Source organism: Excalfactoria chinensis, chromosome 5 (assembly GCF_039878825.1).
Source record: "Excalfactoria chinensis isolate bCotChi1 chromosome 5, bCotChi1.hap2, whole genome shotgun sequence".
NCBI lineage: Eukaryota > Metazoa > Chordata > Aves > Galliformes > Phasianidae > Excalfactoria > Excalfactoria chinensis.
The window spans coordinates 30,100,929-30,116,373 of NC_092829.1; the positions used below are offsets into that span (position 1 = coordinate 30,100,929).

At 37.8% G+C, this 15,445-nt stretch overlaps 1 protein-coding gene across 2 annotated transcripts in view; it reads right to left on the reverse strand.

Annotated features, from left to right (window-relative positions):
- The window catches only part of DCAF5 (DDB1 and CUL4 associated factor 5), a 62,393-nt gene that overhangs the window by 40,098 nt on the left and 6,850 nt on the right, over positions 1 to 15,445 (reverse strand). For both annotated transcript variants that reach the window (XM_072337481.1, XM_072337482.1), the window contains exons 2-5: positions 11,537 to 11,680; positions 7,741 to 7,777; positions 5,657 to 5,796; positions 2,470 to 2,599 (exon numbers count right to left, since the gene is read on the reverse strand). In XM_072337481.1, coding sequence (XP_072193582.1) covers positions 2,470 to 2,599; positions 5,657 to 5,796; positions 7,741 to 7,777; positions 11,537 to 11,680 — 451 coding nt within the window. The remainder of the gene's footprint in view (positions 1 to 2,469; positions 2,600 to 5,656; positions 5,797 to 7,740; positions 7,778 to 11,536; positions 11,681 to 15,445) is intronic.

The window sequence follows — 15,445 nt, forward strand, 5'->3', positions numbered from 1 at the left end:
TCTACTTATAGTGGTTTCACTTTTCCTGTAGCGGAATGCTGTACTCACTGGAATGCATAACCCACTGGAAATTACTGTTTTGGCAATGCACAGCAAGTCTCTACAAGCACACGTACTACTTCCCTTTTCTATCTTCAGCCTCAGACCATAACCCCACTACTACACATTATGCCAAAGCATCTTAAGTTTATCTGACCAACTCTTTTCTGCTAGAACCACAGGCGGAATGACAGGTCTGAAAAATTCACACGATATCAACAACAGCAACAAGAGAAGTTCCCTTAACAGCTTAGAGCATAAAATAGTCCTCACAAATACCCTTCATGCACAGAAATGGAAATTAAAAGAAAAAGACAGGCATGGGAAGGCAAAGATCTATCTAGAAATTTTATAACTATAATTATGTACTACTCCACAACAACCCCAGCAAGTTAGTACTTCTACATCATGCATCAGCAAAGTTTGTATTCCTCTCTTCCTTCCCACACATCACATAGCATTACATTTTCTTAGATAGTTTTATAAAACAGCAACAACAAAGAAAAGTAGAGAATTTCTACCATTAGCAGACTCTTGACAGCAAGAAAAGCAGCTGATGTAGTAACCCTTCTTGCTGTGCTAGTATTCTGGCATGCACTTACACAAGCAGCTTCCTGTTTATTCTGAGGTTATGAAGAACTTCAGGGATGTTCCTTAAGGGTAGCTCCTTATCCCTGTAAAATTTCTTATCCATCAAAAGGCTTTTGGAACTTATCTTACCTGAAATTACACTTTGCATCTTTTAGCATTACCACATATAGAGAAAATAGATGAAAATTGATTCACATAGCAACTTCAGTTCTATGTAAAGTTTACCTCAAGTACTTAAAGTACCATGTGTGTTACTTCACTCATGTTAGTATTTTATTTATTTCTAAATATAATTAAGTTCACTGTATATTTTTTCTAAGAAAGAGATGGTAATAAATCAAGAGCTGCCAATAAAAATCTGAATTTTGGCTTCCATTCTTCCATTTGTCATGATGTTGGAAGGATTATGCCTTAACTGATCTATACATTATAAAACTGTTTCCTTATAAGACAAAGTGAACTGGCTCCAAATATGTTACAAATCAAAGTTCCATGATTAAAAAACTACATCTGCAGACAGTTCAATTTAGCTGAATCTGCGGACTTGACTTTGGCAGCAAACCAGCATAACATGGAGAGTCCACTCCAAACATTTCTCCTTCCTGAAGGTTTCTTGGAATCAAATTGCAACGACAGCAGAGCACCATACACCATTTTCTTTTCTACCACCAAAGATACCCTTTTCAACATGTTCTGGGCATCTCTCTGGTCGTGCAAAGGAGAAAAGCTGATGCCCATCCCAGAAGATGGCAGCTGAAAGTAAACTGTTTTAATTTGCATTAAGTTACAGCTTGCTCAGTCTGAGGCTCCAAATATCACTGAATGAAGGAGGGGCAGGTTGCCACTTACTGTTCTTTTTGCATTTTCTCAGCCCTATTGAAGGAACAAGGCTGCAGGCATTGAGTCTATTAGACACAAGAGATTACACGTACTAAGCAAGTACAAATGCTGTCAATTCAGTGCTTAAGGATCAGCTGCATGCTATATGTCACGTATGTCCACCTGTAAAGTGAGGTGTTGCAAACATTCCCCTAAACGTGGAAAAAGCAGCATGACCTACCCACCTAGAAACTTCAACACAGCTGTTACAAGGTATGTTTCACTACCAATACTTAGATTTTTAATTGGAAAGACTTACTTTGATCAGAGTAAGACCCAAAAGGAAGTAGTTCTTGTCCATCAGACATATGCATACAAACTTCCACCCATTTTGTTTACTCAAAGCCTTCAGCCTGAGGTTGTAACTTCAGGTAAACTTCCACTACCCTCCACCCTCACCCCCCCATCATTCAAAGAAAAGACTAGAATTCAGATTTATCAGAGGTTAACAAGTCTTTTGTACACATGCTAAACCTGAAGAAATATAAACTACTGTCTAGGTGTCTAGGAAGTCACATAAATGTCCTAGAGGCTGTGCAAAAAGCTGACTTATCCACAGTCTCTAGTTCTAGCCACTGCAAATAATGCTAGGTAGAAAAAAAAACAAACTGTAAGCCATGTAGTGCCCCAACATGGCGTCTTCTATTCTTAGCAAGCCAATGCTATACATAACGACAAGAACTTGACAACAGCCTGAGTTAATCCTGCAATGATAAGGCCAGATAGTTTTCCAAAACATGACTTAACATTGAAGATCCAGACCAACTTGGAATCCATAGAAGACAGTATGTGTAAAAAGGGTAATTACATAAAATAATTTAATTCAGCATTACTAACATTGCTATTAAACGTCTTCTGCATCTTTTTTCTTACTGTCATATGCTCCAACTTAAAAATAGCAGCACCACTTCTTACAAGAAAAAGATTACATGGCCTAAAAGCAGGACAGCCAAAACTTACCTCTGAGGCCTACGAATATCCCAGAGCCCCACACCTTCCTTAGAGTTGGCAGTAGCCAGTAACCTGGGTTCTACTGGATTAAACATCACGCTGTGAAAGGCTGATGGATAGTGTGCCAAGCAGAAGGGCTCTGTTGAAAAAGTTGTGATTTCAGACATAAGAACAAACAAAGAAGACAACCGTTTGATGCAATGAGTTTGGCAGCTCAACATGGAAACAGCATAACAAGATCTGAAGACACAGAGACATGTTCAAACAATTTCTAAAGCTGACAAATCCAAAGCAATATAAAAACTGAGGTTTTAAGATCCACCCACATGTACATTAACTCTGTACAAATATGGAAAGGTTTGTACTAGATTTCAACGCATCGTTTTGCTTATGAAATTGAGTTAAAAAACAGCCACATACAAAGATAAAGCTTTTGAGTCTTCTTAAGGTTCATGATCGCATGGTCACCTAAGAAGGATCATAATGGGGGACTTCTGAAAGTTTCCTAGCAAAGACCCTGTATGTCCGGAAGCCTCCACAGCCATTGATGATCACCCAAACTATAAACATAGTAGCAATTGCTTACATTGGAGAATAATACCACAAAAGGTGAGATAAATTGTATGGAACTACTCTCTAAAAGCAAGTTACTATTCCTGGGGAAAGGCCTCTTCAAAGTGCTATTCAGCAGTTGTATTAGTATGCAAGAAGAAAGAGAGCTCTTCTAACATAAAAACATTAATAACTGGGATTAACTCACATACAGAGTTAAAAAGACACTTATTCAGACTCTTCCTCTCAGCTTGATTAGGGTAACAAGAATGTTCTTGGCTTGTTACTCTACCATACTCATTCCATCCAAACGCTGCCTCTACAAAGAGTGGGGAAAAAGCCTCAACTGTCATTCTTCTCTGTATCCTTCTGCTAGCTTTATAGCTTTAGGCATAATTTAAGACTCTGTTGTGTACTTCTTCTGTGGCATGCTGCCATTCTTTCACTCAACTAAGAAACAAGACTATGCCAGTCTTTGCCATTTCACTGTTCGATGCAATCACTGTGTTGCTCATGTGCTTAGGAGACTGTAACTGCCCTTATTTAGGTCACTGTGTGTGGGCACCTTTAGCCCCATAAGCACCTCTAAAGGCACATCATTTTCTTAACTCGCACTGTCCCATACAATTTCAAGAAGTTAGATGAGTTCAGGCATTAGCTTATAATACTGAAGTTTAATACAGATGAATTCAAGCAGTGTCCACTTCCACCAACTGTCAACAATAGGCAGCTCTCCTAACAGATTTTATAGAGCAGAGCTCAGGAGAATGCAATAAGTAACATTTTGCCATTTCTAATTTGGAAGCCACATTAAGTGCCTGTTTGAATCACCTGGATATTATGAAAAGAGAAAAATAGGGATGATATGAGAGACTTGAATTTCTCAAAGTTAGAACAGCCACATCAGACTAATTAAGCTCTTCTTTTGAAAAAGTAAGTGACCTTTTACTTTAGGAAAATATGGCAGCTCTAATCAGGACTGCATTTCTCACGTGGTATACTGTAAGATCAGCTAGAGGCAGTTGGGACTGGCAAAAGGAGTTCTGTGGTGGGTAAGCAACTAGCTGCTGAAGGGAAAACAACACTTCACTGCAATAGTGAGGGATTTCTGAGCAAGGGAAAATTTACTAGTAAGTTTCTGAGAATGATCCAGAGAAGAAACATTGTGGACATTCTTATTAAATACCCTACACTTGAGTGTGTATGCTCTTTTTCAGAAATTATTAATAGAATTATCAGGTGGGACAGAGAGAAAAGGGTATTGCAATAGCACAACAGAATCAGAACGCACAGTAAGACTCAGAAAATTAGATGCAATGCATTTAATTTTTTATTCATACAAAGGCAATATATCCAGCACAGGGAGAGCATCAATAAGCAATCTATTGTGAGCATTCCGGTGAGGCTTATCAGGGAAGACCTAGTTTTGCTTGTGCTTGGTCATTAAAGAGCTAGTCATGTCAAAAGGGCTAGAAGACTGATATGAGACTAGAAAGCATATTGTTTCAGCTCTCACTTCCTAGGCAAAAAGGAGAAGAATTACAATCTCAATATGTTAGCAAACTCACTAGCTCTGGAAAGAAAACAAAACAACAAAAAACAAAAAAGCTAGTTCAGCTAAAGAGCAAGTCTGACTCAGTAAGAAATCTATACAAATCGCCACAAACAACTTTCCTGCAAGACTAATGGAATCTACAAACTAAGGCAATTGTATTTAGTCATCTTACAGAAGAAATGCCACTTTAGCTATAATGGAAGGGCCTGCAGACTGCTGTTTTAAATTATCAGCTTTGTGTTCTTTAGGAAGGGGTACATATATAACTTAATCTACTGACATATTCATACCCTGAAGTAATCAATTACTGAAGTATTCCTTTCCAGAATTATGTTAATATAGACCTAAATTGAGAATCTTCAGGAGAAAAACTAAAACAGACAAAAAAAAACCCCAGCAAACCACTAACATCCAGATTGTTAAGTGTTTGCAGTATAAACCAACAGTACTCAGTTTTGTTTTAGAGAATGAAGGTTGAAGTAAAAACGAAGCTTCTTAGTTGTCATGTCATAAGGGCTCTAAGTTTCCACATAAATGCAATTTTTTTTTTCCTCCAGATAAACTGATCTTACTCTGTCACTTTTTGCCAACACATCACAAGAGAACCAGAAAACACACAAAAGCAATTACTGGTGTAATGGGGAAATCTATAATTAGCTTTGGAAAGTTTTTCATTTGAAAATAATGGCTTCTTAAACTTCCAAAACATTTTATCCCAGGCTATATAAAAAAACGTTGTTCTAAAACAAACACCTGACCCACATTCCTAATTGGTTTCTAGTTTCGCAAGATGTTTTTTACTGAAGAAACACTGCTTCATTAACTCAAGTTAAAACCTATTCCATGCCAAGCTCTATGCCACCCTTTGCTATATGCAGCTACTTTATGAAGTCCTCTAGGACAGTAACACTGAACAGTAAAAAACCCCAGCTTGCCTAAAACTAGTCACAATAATTATGCATTATTTTTACCCTTCTCTAACATTCTCTGCTTTGCTAATCCAGATAAAAACAGCTTTTTCATTCTCTGCTTTGCCCATATCTCCCAAATTCCTTCCACATTAATGACCCTTTTTTCTGAATATCTCACCTCCATGAGAAGACTCCCGGATATCCCAGATAAGAACACGGCCATCATCTGATGAACTGGCAAAGATGTTATCATTAACTGGGCTCACTGAAAGGCCATACACTGCATCTTCATGGGCAAACACATCCAGGGTCTCGGTGCTGAAAGAAAGACACAGTTTTATCTATGCAGTAATAGCAATAAGGTACATTTATCTTTTATATATAAAGATCTTTGTATTTAACTGGGGTAAGCCAAACAAAAACCAAAAAAGCTATGCAGAGTGACCAAGAGGTCATGAAACAATTGTTCTCATGAGGAAGTAATGGGAAAGAGGTCTGAGGACCTGTGGACCAAGTTACAGTGCTTAGACTGGTGAGGAAAATAATACAGAAGTAGATTCATTAATGCAGGCTTCTGTATCACCTAAAAGCTCAGCCAAAGTTCACAAAAGAGCAACTTTCCAGCTAGCTCTTCAGATAGGTTTACTTGGTTCTCCAGGATAAATCAGGCCCATGTTTTTATCTCATATAGAAAAAGCAGAAACAAATACAAAAAAAAAACAAAACCAAAACAAAAAACAAACATGTCACCCAAGAGTCTAAGTTTCAGCCATGGCACAGGGGAATGTTCCTTAGGGAATACACTTTGAATAGAATCTCCACATCTGTTGGATACTCCACAAAAATGATTCCATACAAAAAAATCAGTGCTTTGCCAACATGGTAAATTGCTCCTCTTGGTGAGAGATCTAACTTTGTTTCATGGGCAATTAACAAAATGCCCAGAGAAACAGTAACATCCATTTAAAAGAATGAAAAGGCAGTTGATGGATTAAGGATATACACTGTTATAAAGCAAGATGACATAGTAGCTTTCTGGAAAATTAAATTAGAATTATCATCAGAGTAATAAAGGCTCCTTCCATTCAGAAGATCATGCAAACAGCCTTATAGGGAAGAATTCTCTATAAGGACAGAACTAGACTTAGCACAGTTACAGGGAAAAAACAAAACAAAACAATGACAACAAATTGATAACAAAAGCACATTAAAAATACATAAAAAAATAAAGTAAAAAAGACTTGTTTAAACATCTGAGAAAGAGTAGAACAAATATTTTATATACGGAAAATTGTCACTAATATAGTTCTTGTAGAAGCTTGAAAATTCACAAGAAACATCAGTGCCTAAAATTTTGACATTTCCAGATTTAATTAAAACAAACACAGCCGCCTACAGACAAGTAGACAAAACAGCATTATTAGAGAGCATTAGGAGAACAAGGCAAATTTACTTTTGTCCAACTTTCACCCAAGATTTACAAGAGAAGTAGATACTATATATGATGAAAAGCAGACGTACAAAGAAATTGGACCAATCTAACAAGAAATACATCCAGATTACATTAACCAGGATTTCTTAAAAGTTCTATATTTCTCTGCTCTTCCACTTCTCTCTTCCTGTTCTTTTTCATTATAGTTGATTTTCATGAGTTCATATCATTTCAGTGGTCATCCTTAAATCTACAGAAATTACGAGTACTGATCAAAGTTTTAACATATACTTCAAAATGAGCCTGTATTAGTCAAGGCTAGGCTTAATTTCCAACTGTTTTTCAGGGTTCTGTTTTGTTTTTAGGTTTGGATTGTTCTTTTTCTTTTGGTTGATTGAGGTTATTAATGCTTTTTTCTGTTTGTTTGTTTTGGTTTGGTTTTTTTTGGTGGGGGAAAGAAGGGGGAGGGGAAGGACAAAAGAAATAAAAACCACAGCACCAAAACCCTGTGTGTCAGAATATTTGTATATGTGGCAGAATAATCTGGCTCTGAATCTACATAAAACCTGCTATGGTACCCATAGGAGGGCATATGTATTTAACAATCATTCTCCTTCCCAAGGTCATAATGATGCAGAAACCAAGCACTTAAATTAATAAATGACGAGAGGAATACTTTATTCTAGACACGAATTTATCTAAATAAAAAGCATGTCCCAGGATCAAATCAAAACTATGCCCTTCCATGAGGCCATTGAATTAAAACAACAACCAAATAAATTCCTCCAGCATGGAGCTCATGAAGCAGTAAAAGCAAGAACCGTGTTTACCTTTCAACATCGTGCAGTATAACTTGCTCATCATTGCCTATAAAGAGAAATACAAATAGTTAACATCACATTTCAGTGGTTAAAAAACATCAGGATGAGAAAAAAAAGTTTTAAAAATGGGAATTTTAATTTATTTTTTCTATTTTGAAATCAAAACCAAAGCAGTGAAAAGACCAGTGCTGCTACCAAGTGGTCAGCCCTGGGCTCAGTTTCATGAGAAGCTCCATGTGACATTTCCAGTCGCAATCAAGTGCACTAGCACATTCCGTTTTCTATCGCTTAACAAATACTTCCATCGAAGTGGGCTACTGACCATCCTTCACTCAGTTTGAGCTTGAGTAGGACATCTGCAGTAAAGAGAAGAATATACTACAAAGCAGCAGAACACCTTTAGCTCTCACATTTGAATGCACATTTCTCACTGCTTGGAGAATGCTTCCTAAGAAGGTAATGGAGGGTGCAAAAAGGTGCCATAAACAAAATGCATTGGGCTCACATGTCAAGTGCTGCCAGCTCGTGCTGCCAGCCTTCAGAGTTTGGCAACCTTTGAGAAGGCACAAATGTGACAGCGTGAACTGTAATTTCTTTTGTATTAACAAAAAACAAGCCAAGTATGCAGACAATCATGTCGTTTTTCTTTGACTGCATCCACTGAATACAATGGAAACTAATCACATGCATACAGAATAAGATCACAGCTACAAAGTAATTCCACTGGCTTCTGTTGTGTTTTTCAAAGGACAGCAAAATACTTTTCCCCCCCAGATTCTGCATTGATATTACTTCACCTAATTCAGCACCACCTGTTTAAAAATATTTAAGGAAACATCCATTTTATTCAGAAGCATAAAAACAAAATCAACCACCACCAACAACAAAAAAAGAAAGTCCCTGGTCATGCTTTTATGCTCAGAATATCTTTGTAGTTGCAATACCGAGTTGTGAAGCTTTTCCAGTGTACATTAAAGCCAGAAGTTCAGGAGCAAAGCCTTATCTATTACAATTTTTAAGTGTTCATATGACACGATTTCCATTCATACCATATACCTTTCAATTCATTTGTCCCAGTAAAAGAAATACAAGAAAGTTTCTCTCTGACTAATGAGGCATCAGACTTTTCTATACCTACTTGCTCTCTGTACAGGCCCTGGTTAAATTGTAGCAGCCATGGATTAATGCAGTAGATCATTTTTTTTATGGTATAAAAAACGAGTCAGTTATAGCTAAGTGTCCTTAAACCATTAACTGCAATGAAAACTGTCCATTATATGTTATAGGCAAAGTTTATACCCAGTAAAACTACACTAACATCTATGCTTTTCATCAATGAAAAACATAGGCTAGTTCCTCCCCCTAAGAAGTTTCCTCGTAATTTTATATACAACTCTGCCATACATAACCTCTGCTTTTGATAACAGTAGTTAAAGTGATTGAAAAGACAGAATATATCTACCATTCCTTTCAGTTGTACTTATCAGGATGAAATAGTACAGAGGAGCACAGTTAAGGTGTCCTAAGCTGTCATAATAGGCCTGTAGAGAAGAATTCATTTCCCTGTAATTTCATTTTTGCATATACCTAGAGTTAAAATAAAAATAAAATTAAAATAAAATTCCAAGTAGTTTAATAAGAGGAGATCTTCCACTTCTCATGTTTCTCTGCTCCCAATGTTCATAGAGAAGAGACAGGAATTTCCTTGGTATATTTTTCTCCTCAGATTACATGAAACTACTATCCACCCAATTCCAGCCTTCCATTTTTGAAGCAGTTTAACATGGTGCCTGCTACACAGCCTCTCCTTCAAAGGAAGGATGTTTGAAATTCCTTGGATGGAATTCAATTTATACTGAAGTAGAAAATATTTTTTCCTTCATTGTCAAGAGGGTTTTTTTTTTTCCAGTAGTATTCAAATCCTGGAAGTTGGAATACAACTCCAGCTTCAGTAACTTATAGAAGAGGGAAGAATCAACAGATTTCGGGATCTGTACTTCTTTCAGGCTTTTTAAAAGTCAACATTTTTGAGTGAATAAATAGAGTTAGCCCCATTTTACTGACAGAGAGATAACAGATGGTACATGTAGGCCATGCAAAGAAACTCTTTACAGAGGATCCAAGAGTCAGAATTGCAGCCCTGGCAGATGAGCTCTGTGAATCTTGATGGAGCAGTTAAAAGAGTTCCCAACTCCTCCAATGGAAATAATTTCTGGCAGAGGTAGAGCATGTGTATGTGGAGAAGCAGAAAGAGACAAGAACAGCCAGTTTGTCTGTGCCTCAGCTGTCACAGCTCATCTAATTTGTCATCTTAGCAACAATATACTGCAATCAATTATACAAATCTATAACTACAGGTGTTAACCACAATGGTAACACTATCTGACAGCTTAGACCACTGGAGAGAGGGTTGAGTTAGAAATGGGAAAGTATCATCACAGTTGCTCCAGCAAGATCTATCACAGTTCATCTGTCAGTTAATCTCTTGAATATTCACATAAGATTGCCTAAATTCAAACTAAAGTAAAACAGCCTCTAGCAATATATCATTGGAATAACTGCAGGCCTCAAACAAACATTTGAGGATGGCGCTGACTGCTGTTTCTCACAATAAACAGCAGTCTCAAAAATCAGAAGACAGATGTCAGTATTCAGTATTACTGGGGTCCTCTCTACCTCAACTTTCAATATATCTGAATCATTTCATCCCTGAAATGTAACACTATCTTAAGCTTAGTTATGTCCTCTTCCCCTCACTCTCTCCTTTCCCCTCCAAGGGGTGGTATGGTTTTAACACATCATAAAAGGATGGGAAGTTTCCACCATTTACACATCCTTAAAACCAATTTAAGGCACTGATATGCAGTTCAAAAATCTTGGTAACAAAGAGGCAGTGAAATGCTCTGGTCTGATAATATCTGAAAATATGCCCAACTGTACCTTTAACAGACATTGATAGGAGATAATCTCTATTCCTTCAGATAATCATGTCAGATAAGTGAAGTACAGTAGAAAAGGATGCTGACTGCACTTTGACAGTCTAAGTATTTAAACACCTCTCTTTTTCCTCTCATTTCAACTCTTCTTCCTACCCAACTATTTAAAAAACAAAAAAAAAAGCCACAACACACCCAAGCAATGAGAATTAAATGAACCTAAATTCTAGGGACTAATGCCCTAGAATAAGTATACATCCACTTACTTAAAGATTGAATTAAACTTCCTGCTAAATGTGGACTTACATTCAAAAAAGATGAATAATATCGAGGTCACTCAGACTCTAAAACTCCAGCAAATCTCAAGGGCAAACACTTACCCAGTAGGGACTGAAATGAAATCTGAGGAAAAAGTGACCCACCGACAGATGGCAACAGCCAGCTGAGCATACATTATTAAAAAAAAACAACAACTCTGCTGCTACTAGTTAAGTATCAAGCTGGAGTGCCGTACAGGATGAAGGATCTGCTCTGAGCACAGTTAAGGAGTGACAAAGATGATGTTTCACAACCTTCAGCACAAGTAGTTATAAGACAAGACCCAAGATTCTCATGACAGTTTGTGACAGCATCCTTACAAGAGGATTTGGGGAAAAAAAAGAAAAGAAACATGATAACGTTGAGAATGCTGTGCTAGCTAAAGACTTCCCTGATCCCAAAGAACTTTGACCTGATGCTTAATGTCAGCTTCCAGAATTCTAGAGGATTATAGAAAAGACCTTTCCTACGGGGCAAGTATCTCACTTTTGGCTTCTACTCTAAGACAACCACAATGCAGACTCTGGTGAAATCAGGGTGCTCCTTCTTACCTCCAGAGAACACTTTTGTATTGCCACTGTTGAAAGCTAGGCAGAAGATATTGGAGTGATGCTCCCCTTTCAGCTGAACTGGTTTGACTCTTGAGTGGATGGCTTCTTCCATATGCCAAAGTAAGACCCGGCGGTCATCACCTCCTAAGGAGAGGAAGGAAACACATTACTGCTTGAGTCACGTGTGAATTGATGACAGACAAGTGATTTAATTCTGCAGTTTCTCATAGAAGAAATCCTAATTAACACTAAAAAATTCGTCATGGATTGTAATGGTTTGAATACATAAGCATTTATATAAAGACACTATGCAGTCAGGTATTCAATTAATATTAACAATAGCAGAAAAATCAGCAGGAAGTTTGGAATAAAAAGCTGCTATTCTGCCAATATATACTGACAAGCCATAGCAACCTGCAGACTCAGGATTTTACTGGCATGTAAAATTCTGCAGCAAGCTGTAGATAAGTTACATGCCAAATTAACATATGCATGTTGGCAGAATGCTTCCCCACCAACTTCTTATTGTCAGCATTGCTTAAGTGATTTGTGAAACAGGCTTTTTTTCCCCCCTCTCTAACCAACAACTGTATCTCCACTATCAGTTTTTAAAAAGTCCCCATCACATAAGTTAGTTATGGAACTGACGTAAGGCCATAAAAAGATCTCATCAAAGCATTCAGGAATCTTAAGCATGTCAAGTTACGTCACACTTCCAGATCTGTAATGATTAAGACAGACACTTCTGAAGTGAACTCCTGACAAAGAGGACAGCCAAAGAAGTCCAAATCTCTCTTGCTTCACACCTTCCTATGTTTTTTCTAATAGTTTGCCTAGTTGCAGTTAAATAATAGAATCCTTAGAGTTGGAAGGAACCTTTAAAGTTCATCTAGTCCAACTCCCCTGCAACAAACACGGATACCCACAACTAGATCAGGGTGCTCAGAACCTGGTCCAGCCTGGCACTGAATGTCTCCAGGGACAGGACACCCAGCACCTCTCTGGGCAACCTGTGCCAGTGCCTCACCACCCTGACTGTGAAAAACAAGTTCTCAGTTCAGAACTTCACACAGAAATACATTACAGTGCCTCCTTCTCTGTCTGGTAAACAGAAAGAAAAGAAGTATTAGATAATGTTTGTGCTTTAATTGCATTAAGGAACAGCTTATTAGGAAGTAAAAACTTGAAGATTTTATTGTATTTGATAGTGCTAGACATCAATTTTGGATGCCTTGTAAAATTCAAATAAAGATACTTAAGCTTCAAATCAAAATATTCTTATATTCCCTCTAATAACAAATGAAAGGAAGGCATCACAAGTTAAAAGCACCTCTAGAAACTTGCTTATTTCTCTTGAAACATTTTACTGCTTTGTTCACAATTAAAAGCATAGCCTCAGTGCCTTTTGAGTTCTCAACCTGAAGGAAAAAACAGACAAAAGGAAACCAAAACTGTTCTGTTTTAGAACAAAGAGGCAAATGCATAAACAGAACTCATCGTTACTGTTAGTCAGATTTCTTTAAAAGTTTCACACCCTTTGATTCTATTAGGATCTTTTTCCATGGAACTGAGTTATATCAAATATCCCTTAAGTTAACAGTCTCTCAGCCTTTAAGTCTCCCAAGAGATTTGACGACAATCACTTTGATAGACAGTACAGCTGCACGTTACATTTATCCATGCTCCATGAAATTAATATTGTGTGTTCTTCCCCCTGAGTTGGTACTTTAGAATGCAAACAAGTTATACATCATAAAAAGATTTGTAATGAATTTTATAACTAATGAGAACAAGAGTCAAATGTGACGGCTCCAGAAAAACTCATAATTTATGCTAATCTAAATTGATATGAGTTTAGATTCTTTTCTGTCTAGAAACGGGAAAGAAAGTGTGTACTTGTAACTCCAGTGATTGCAGATGAGCTAATAAGAAGACAGAACAGATGACTGGAGAAATACGTGGCCACTTCAGTCACACTAAAATAAAGGAGTGACTGTCACACTGACACTGGTCACTTTCTGAAGCTGCCTACATCCAAGTCTTAATGTTAACACCATCTGACAAATAACATAAGCAACGTTTAAGGCTACTGCTTCTATCAGAATGCATCTATTGTCTTTCAAGACTTTTGCAAAAGACATTTAACAGCAAAACATAGTAACAGTTTTATTGTCACCATAGCAAGGCAATTTGCTAAACCACTGCTTTAAGTCTACACATCCTCCTACCCAGTAGCACAGCAACTAGGAACCCCGCTTCAGCAGCAAACTCTTACTCACTTTTGCTACCTACCTAGTCCAAATATAAACAAAAACAATGAAGATCACCAGTAAGAACAACCATTGTTATGGTTTGCAACAAACATACAGAACAAAAGGAGGGAGAAATCGCAGCCTGTGCAGAAAACTCTTTGGCCTTGGTCAAAGCTATCATAACTTTTATTTTTTTAAAGTTCCTGTTCTTCAGTGCTTGTTGCCTACAGCTCCAGATAAGAAGCAGCTCTCCCTAATGAATCTCTGCTCCCAAACACCCAGAGTTCCACCAGGCAGAGGGCCTCACTACTACAGAGGTCTGAGAATTATGCTTGCCCTTCTAGTGGCATATTTTTCAAGCTTAGGAGCTTGAAAGCTCTTCACACTCATGCAATACTGCCCCTTTTCCACTCACACATCATCTTGCACACACTTGTTTCATGACTCAGTTTTAGTCCCTCATACAAAAAAGCTTAATAAAATGCTAACGTTAACTGAGTTGGAAGCGCATTGCCTTCTGTCTCCAGTTCAGCTATTCCAGAAATACTGACTGCAGGCCAGTTCCACCAGAAACAACAATCTGCTAGAAAATGAGAAAGGGAAGGAAGGAGGCACACAAGGACAGGTATGCAAGGAGACAGCAAAGAAAATGTTAAGACATGGAAGGAGTCGGCTCCATAGAAAGGAACTATCATTCATGTGACACAAAGTGCACACGCATTATGGAACATAAGTTACAAGCCTGAGAACTACAGGAAACATCATGCTTATAGCATTTGCTCTGTACAGCTGGTCAGTGAATAGAGATTAATTAAGATCATTTCAATTCACGGTGGACTTGTGCACACGTACCAGTTGGGCAAGATGTTGTGGCACAAGCCACTCAGTGCTTTCCAAAAGCAGTGGAACCGCTGTGCACAATTGTGACAACTCTGCCTCACACTCCACATGAGATTAACTGTGAGTTACTACACGATAGTGAGCATATACCAGTAGCAACAGGTTTACTACACAGCCCAAAAAACCTAGATACATGCCATGCATGGAAAGCACCTCAGCACCAGGCTCTTCTTGGGGATTTTCCAGAAATTAAGTCCCGCTTATCCATGACTTCTCAATTTTTGAGCTCCTGATGCCACAAAGTCTGAAAACTACCTTTTAAAAAGTTTCAAAGAACGCGTTTCAGCCTTCTGCTAAGAAAGCCAAGCAAAGATGCAAGAGATACCTAAAAAAATATTAGCATCAATTTTCAAGAGGATATTATTTCAATATATTTAACTACACAGAATTCAAATGCAACCTACCAACAAGTTTAGAATGGTAGTGGCAATCACTTCCTCGTACTGCTTCCTTACCTTATGATACCATTAATGACGTTTGAACTAGGTTCAGAAGTTTGCTAATGACAAAAAGTTGCAAGTATTTGCAGGTGTGAGTACAAATGGAAGACTATTTTATGGGTTTCTTGATCCTTCAGCACTCCTAAGCCAAAGAGTTAATAGCATATTGGAGACTCTTTCCTACCGGGCCATGTAGTTACTCATTGAAATCCAAGTAATTTGAACTGTGAAAGTGACCTGGGGCAACGTAACTATGCAAGTGTCAGAAGTAAGTCTGACATCCACAAAGTGGGAAAAGATTCACCACCTTCTTACTT